The following is a 7,016-nucleotide window of genomic DNA, read 5'->3' as shown; positions in this document are numbered from 1 at the left end:
ATATATATATATATATATTCCATAGAGCGCACCAAAATATCGCATATTGTCACAGTAGCCACTGTTACAGTAAGGCTGTATAGATCCGCACTGCCAGGCTGAAATCTATAGTATCTTTATGCCGTTATAAATAATATGGAATATACTGCATTACATGATACGCTCCATAACATGGACTATTATAAAGCTACTTTCAGCTGCTCCCTCGTTCACAGGACGTCATCACAACAGAAAGCTCCACGTTTAATTTGAAAGTTTTAATTTTTAAATTTAAACCAGACGTCCTTCCTGATGCTAAGCCAACGAGGTTTTTGTCTCCTTCCAGGATTTTTTTGCCAGACAAATGTGCAGAACATTACACTATGAAGCCACTTTAGTCTTTTTTAAATCTATCTCTCTATCGATCTTATGCAAATAGAGCAGTCAAAAACAGGAGGAGTACAACAGAGGGTTTATGGTGATATTCACAGTTATTGCAGATGAAACAACCACTTGTGTTTGACAGGAAAGCACATTACAGAGGACACGTGCTATTATTGGAAGCAGATTCATTTAAAACCTCTTCCTGTTGCTGATGCAGTGGTTCTGTATGCCGAGGTTTTGTATCTGTATCAGAATCAAATGGGAAAAACCACAAACCATAGGCTGAACACAATGCATGGGACACCAAATACATGACATTGTAACTAACTCTTAAATACCCGTTGTGCTTCAGTGAGACATCACTCAAGTGATCATATTAATATTTATATCATTATTATTGCAGCTGTCATTGGATTTATGAAATAAGCATGCTAAAATATTCATTCTCAGTATCTCACAGAAATAGAAAAAATAATGTGATAATTTATCTTTCAACAGTTTTTACATGAAATAGTTTATAAATGGTATTAAAAGGTGATAATCACCTGCATTCACTTAACACTGAGGTTACTGCATTTGGGAGAGGCAATTTAAAAAAAATAAAAAAAAACAAAACCAAAAAAAAAACACAAAAAAAACCACCTTTATAACAAAGAAAAAACAAGTGACGCTACAGCCACAAGATTCTGTGTGCTGCAAAATAAGCATGTGATGGAGGCCAACAGGCCCCAGTCAGTGATGTCAACTCAGAGTCACCATTCACCAAGTTTCCAAGAATACAGCTGACTCACTGGTCAGATGATAGAACATGTACGAGTCACACCAGGCCACTGTTCACTTTGCAATATTTTTAATGTGCAAACACTTATTTTTGTCCTTTGGGAAAGTGGGATTCTGAGGTTCCACAGTGTGTGACAGAATGATGTCCGTCCCCGTTTTTCCCCCACCGGAGTTCAACATTCAAGCTCGTCTCTGCCTTCATTCCAGTTTGTTACATGCTTCCAAGACCTTGTAGTTAAAGTCCTCAGGCTGGTCGGCATACACATAGTGACCGGCTCCACGGATTGTCTGCAGGAAGGGAAGAGAATCAGAAGGTAAGCAGCCAATTAAAAATTATGGAAACTATATAAAGGCATGTCATAAAGGGAGGTCATGATTTTAACGAGGAGGGCTGCGTCTCCGGTTTATAGCTTTCATAAAACAAAGATGGAAAGTAACATTCAAATTTACAGCATGCATCAGTCAGTTTCATTTCAAGCCTCCATACAGTCAGTTCCACGGTTCTTCATGGCAGAAAAATTTACCTTTGATGTGTCAATATACACACATAATTGCATGTGGAGCAATCATGCTTAAGGCACTGAATCTGTGGAAGTCTGCTAAACTGAGAGGTTTTCTTTTATATAAAATTCATTAAACAAATGTATTTTAAGCTTAAGTAAACTAAACCCCATGTACAAAAGCAACAAATCAGTCTTTTGTCCAGCGATTTTTATTTGATGAAGCCTCAAAATGTTTTTCTTTTGGTTTAGTCGAAACCTCCAACTTTTACAGAGTAGTATTTTTTATTTATTTTTTGAAATAAACTAAAATTATATAGTGAAACAAATTGATCAGCCCTCTTGTGATACAACATACATCCTCTGTATTGCACGAGGCTGTAACCATAGCCAGCCAGTTCATTTTGTGCAAATCCACTCTTTTCAACATCCATGTACTGATCACCGCACCGTTTCTGTGCTAAAAGAGGCATCATTTCTTTCCTCATTACTAAAACAGATTCTGAAGGAACATTCCACTAACTCAGAGGGTCTAGCAACCCTCTGAGTTAGTGGCGGTCTGTGTTGAAACAACGGCTGTAATTCTCCACATTTCAACTTTTTTCTCAAAAAAAAAAAAAAAAAAAAAAAAAAAAAAGCTTGTAGGCTTAAATCTTGAAGTTTCAACTTTGTTTTCAATCAATAATAATATATTATCAATATTTTTTTTCCATTTGATGGCACCCTAATACACTGTTGTAGAGGTCAGATAATGACTGTTTGTTTGCAGCAGCCTGTAGTTTTGTTTTTGTTTTTTTTTTTTTTGTTTTTTTAAATGGACATTTTCCCCCATATATCTGTACTTATTAACACAGAGTTAAAATGTTTCGAGTCTGTGGTAATGAGAATGTCTTTGCATATCATAATGTTTCAGTGTCTGTTTTGCACCTGTCTAGGCAGCTGCTCATCCAGTCTTCCTCAGCCTTGACAGGTGTATGAAAGCAACTGCCCATTTTTTCCCCTAAGTGCTAAACCCTTACCCCAACTCTCACCTAGTCCTAAAGGCCATTACACAGAACGTGCTGCAAAACAATGACCCAAAATTCCAAATTGCCATGTAACATATACATCGGTGTGAAAAAAAGTGTTTGCCATGTTTTTGTATGTTTGTCACACTTAAATGTTTCAGATCTAACAAATTTAAAAATGAGACAAAGATGACAAGTAAACACAAAATGCAGTTTCTAAATGAGGGTGTTTATTATAAAGGGGGAAAAAATCCAAACCCTCATGGCCATGTGTGAAAAAAAGTGATTCTCCCCCCCCCTCCCATTATAATTAATGGTGGTGTATCACATCTTTGGAAAGCCAAGTTCAATTTCTCTAGTCACACCCTGATTAATGCCACCCGTTCTCAATCAAGACATTACTTTAATACGACCTGGCTGACAAAGTGGAGTAGCCAAAAAGGTCCTCAAAAGCCAGACATCATCCCCATGATCCAAGGAAATTCAGGAACAGATGAGAAACAAAGTAACTGAGATCTCTCAGTCTGGAAAATGTTATAAAGCCACTTCTAGAGCTGTGGGACTCCACAATCTCCACAGTGAGATCCATTATCCACAAATGGCAAAATCATTGAATGGTAAACCTTAACAATGGTGAACCTTAACATAAGTGGCTGGCCAACCAGAATTACCCCAAGAGCACAGCAACGACTCATCCAAGAGGTCACAAAAGACCCCAGAACAATATCCCAAGACCTGCAGGCCTCACTTGGCTCAGTTAAGGTCAGTGTTCATGACTCCACCATAAGAGAGTCAGCCCAGCCGACATGGCTAAGTTCCAAAACAAAAACCAGTACTGATCCCAAAGACCTCTGGTGCAAAAAGTAACACTGAAGTGTTCATGACCTCAAGCTGAAGCACACTTGGGTTCTGCAGCAGGACAATGATGCAAAACACACGAGCAAGTCCATCTCTGAATGGCTTAAGACAAACAAAAATGAAGAGATTGGAGTGGCTTGGTCAAACTCCTGATATGAATCTGATTGAGATGCTGCGGCATGACCTTAAAAGGTGGTTCATGCTCAAAAACCCTCCGGTGTGGCTGAATTACAACAATTCTGCGACAACTGGGGGAGAGTCTTTTACAGCTCTGCAAAGATGAGTGGGTCAGAATTCCTTCAAACAACCGATTCCAGTTGTTGCTGCTAAGCGTGGCCCAACCAGTTATTAGGTTTAGAAGGAAATCATTTTCACACAGAGCCATGTAAGTTTTATTTACACAAACACCTAGAAACTGCATTTTGTGTTTACTTGTGTCATCTTTGTCCAATATTTAAATTTGACGATCTCAAAAACTTAAGTATAACAAACGTACGTAATGAACTGGTCCTGATGTTTCTAAACAAGAAAACAAAGAAATTGAGATTCTGGGTTCATCCAGTTCTCACAAGCAGGCAGCAGCAGGGAGAATGTCATGGTTTGATCCAGGAGTTGGAACTGTGTCACGACCACTTTTGTCCATATTTCAGGATGTCAGTGGGGCAGGTTAAACTCTTAATATATGTCAGACCACATCTGAGGAGGCAGAGGAGTCATTTCAGAGCCGATTGGCCTAAAGCATCAAGAACCTAAAGTATCAAGCTGTGTGTCTGAGGTAAAAAGTATTATTTTACTATTTGTATATACAGATTACCAGTTCACTTTGAGCTACAGAACAGTTGTTGTCCAATGCAGTTGGTTGGATCTGTGCAGTTGGATCTGAAAACTCAAGCTCGATACAAAATAAATAAATCTTAGCAATAAATCAGGTTTTGAGGAAGTGTGAAGAAATTAGTTACAAGTTTAGAAAGTCTATAAAACTGTCATCACACTGATGATCTGGAACCCAAATTCAGAAAGACAGTTGGATTTTTGTTTGAAGCCTGAACCATGAAATAACTGCCAGGAAATTCACTTTAAAAATTTGTTTTCAAAACTGTTTTTGGCAATTTATTCCTTAAAAATGTATTGTGAAATTTACGTTTTTCGAGGGAAGGGGGGAGAAAAACAAAACAAAAAAAACCCAAAAACCACCCTTTGAAGGGATATCAATCCATTCATCTACACACACAAACTTACTATGATGTCCACATGAGAGCGTGGCCTCATCCTTTTGAGGGTGATGCCCGAGATGCAGTCTATGCTGGAGCGGGAGCCATAAATGATGGTGATGGGGATATCAGACTGCAGCTGGTCAATCCTCTGCAACATTGGCCTCTTGGCCCAGCCACATGGCGCAGTCATATTCTTAAAAGCAGTTTCCCCACTGGGACAAGACAAGGAAAAGATAATCAATGAGCACATGACAGAAAATGGATATGATAAAACATAATACTAGGTAGTAAAACGTGGATGAGAGCAGAAAAGGTGATGAAGAAATTGCTTCCATGGCCATTTTAGAGACAAGTGGCATTAATAAAAGAGAAAGACAGACCTGGGGCTTTGCACGTTCAGGTGGTAGATGTAATCTGGCACAGTGTTGTCAGTGAACACGAGGGAGAACTTTTTCTTGAAGTCGGGTCTTAGTGTTTGCACCAGAGTGGGACCTGCAGGGGACCAGGGAAGAGACAGAGGTGTCAAACACAAGCATGTAGCCATTAATAGATGAGGAGTACTCATTACATTTTACATGATTAGTCACACTGGGGAGAGCCCAGGTTTTGGCTTAAATTCCTTTCAAAGTCAAAGCAAAAACCACGAAAACTCTACTGAATGACATTGTGCTCGTCACATCACTTGCTTTAACAAGCAGTTCCTAGTTTTCTGGGTGTGCAAAGAGAACATTAGCTGTGATACTGCAATATTAAACTAATATAAAACCATCCCCCCAGTTTCATACTGCATACATTTTCACTTATTGTCTCCAGACAATAAGTGAAAATCTTCACCCATTATATTGCATCCTCTCATTTCCATTCTTCTCATTTAAGAAAAAGAAATTTCACGTGCTCATCATCTCCATTCCTGATACTTTTGTTGTAGCTTTGCTTTTCCCCAATATTTTGGTGTGCCACAGCATGGACACATTTCCCTGGGATTATTAAGCTAGTCCGGTTGTGGGTTTGCTTTTAGCACTGTGGTACTTTGTCTTTTAGCACCTTACCCAGTGGTCCTACCAGTCGCAGGCCAGCCAGGGGGTTGAAAGGACTGAACATGGCACCAAGAGCTTTGATCCACACAGGGATGGGCCGGTCTGGTTCTGTTGTCTCCGGATGATCAGGTAAACCCCAGGGCTCAACCAGGACAATGTGCTTTACTCTGTAAGCCAGACAACAAACACAACAAAAATAAAAGTTAACCTGCTCTTTTAGTTATAAATTGTTTACAGACCTACAACTAAAGGACAAAAACGTTAAAAAGGCCAGAATGAAGAGTGCCAGAGCGAACATAGACAAAGACCACGACTTCTGGAATAATGTTCTTTGGACAGATCCAGAGTCTAAAATTGAATTCTTTGGACACCAGAACAGTAGACATGTTTGGCGTAAACCAAATACTGCCTTCCAAGAAAAGAACCTCATACCAACTCAAGCATGGAGGTGGCAGTATCCTAGTTTGGGGATGCTTTGGTGCAGCAGGACCTGGCCAGCTCACTATCATAAAATCCATCACGAATTCTACTGCGTATCAGAGGGTGCTTGAAGAACATGTGAAACCATCTGTTAATGAGGGAAATTCTTTTGTCATACACATGCTCAATGCAGCAAGAGAGACAGAGGAACAGAAGAATAAGATATACAACATATACAATAGAATACTAGTATACAGTAATGACCCAAAGCATACCAGCAAATCCACCAAGGACTGGCTAAAAACTAAGAAGTGGAGAGTCCTGGAATGGTCAAGTCAAAGCCCTGATCTTAACCCCATTGAGATGCTGTGGGGTGACTTGAAACAGGCTGTACATGCAAGAAACATCTCACAGCTGAAGGAATTCTGCATTGAGGAGTGGGGCAAACCTTCTGATCGATGTCAGAGACTGGTAAAAGGCTACAAAAGCCGTCTCGCTGGTTATATCAGCCAAAGGGGGCAACACTAGTTATTAGGGGGTAGGGTGTCCTTTTTTCTCCATTGAAATAAACATTTGTTCATATCTTTTTTGATGTTTCACAAAATGTTCATTTTTGTTGTTTAATTGCAATCACTTTCTTTTCCAGTAATACATAAAATCATGATTGGAAATTATTATGAACAGTTCACATATCAAAGGGCTGATTATTTAATGGGGTGTCCTAATTTTCCTCACATGACTGTAAGCATTCAGTATCCTGGTGCATGCATTATTTTTTGTTTTAACAGAGATGTGAATGTGACATACATCTTTTCATCAAGAAAGTAAATACATCCC

At 39.2% G+C, this 7,016-nt stretch overlaps 1 protein-coding gene across 2 annotated transcripts in view; it reads right to left on the bottom strand.

The window, feature by feature from the left end:
• Positions 1-439: 439 nt before the first annotated feature.
• The window catches only part of abhd5a (abhydrolase domain containing 5, lysophosphatidic acid acyltransferase a), a 14,902-nt gene continuing 8,325 nt past the window's right edge, over positions 440-7,016 (bottom strand). For both annotated transcript variants that reach the window (XM_005742967.1, XM_005742968.1), the window contains exons 5-8: positions 5,772-5,926; positions 5,103-5,214; positions 4,748-4,934; positions 440-1,431 (exon numbers count right to left, since the gene is read on the bottom strand). In XM_005742967.1, the coding sequence (XP_005743024.1) occupies positions 1,342-1,431; positions 4,748-4,934; positions 5,103-5,214; positions 5,772-5,926 (544 nt within the window). In that variant the 3' untranslated portion in view covers positions 440-1,341. The remainder of the gene's footprint in view (positions 1,432-4,747; positions 4,935-5,102; positions 5,215-5,771; positions 5,927-7,016) is intronic.

The sequence above is a fragment of the Pundamilia nyererei genome, unplaced genomic scaffold, assembly GCF_000239375.1.
Source record: "Pundamilia nyererei isolate P.nyererei 1_Seehausen unplaced genomic scaffold, PunNye1.0 scaffold00125, whole genome shotgun sequence".
NCBI classification, from domain to species: domain Eukaryota; kingdom Metazoa; phylum Chordata; class Actinopteri; order Cichliformes; family Cichlidae; genus Pundamilia; species Pundamilia nyererei.
The sequence above is the reverse complement of the archived record's forward strand: the minus strand, read 5'-3'. Positions and strand labels throughout refer to the sequence as shown.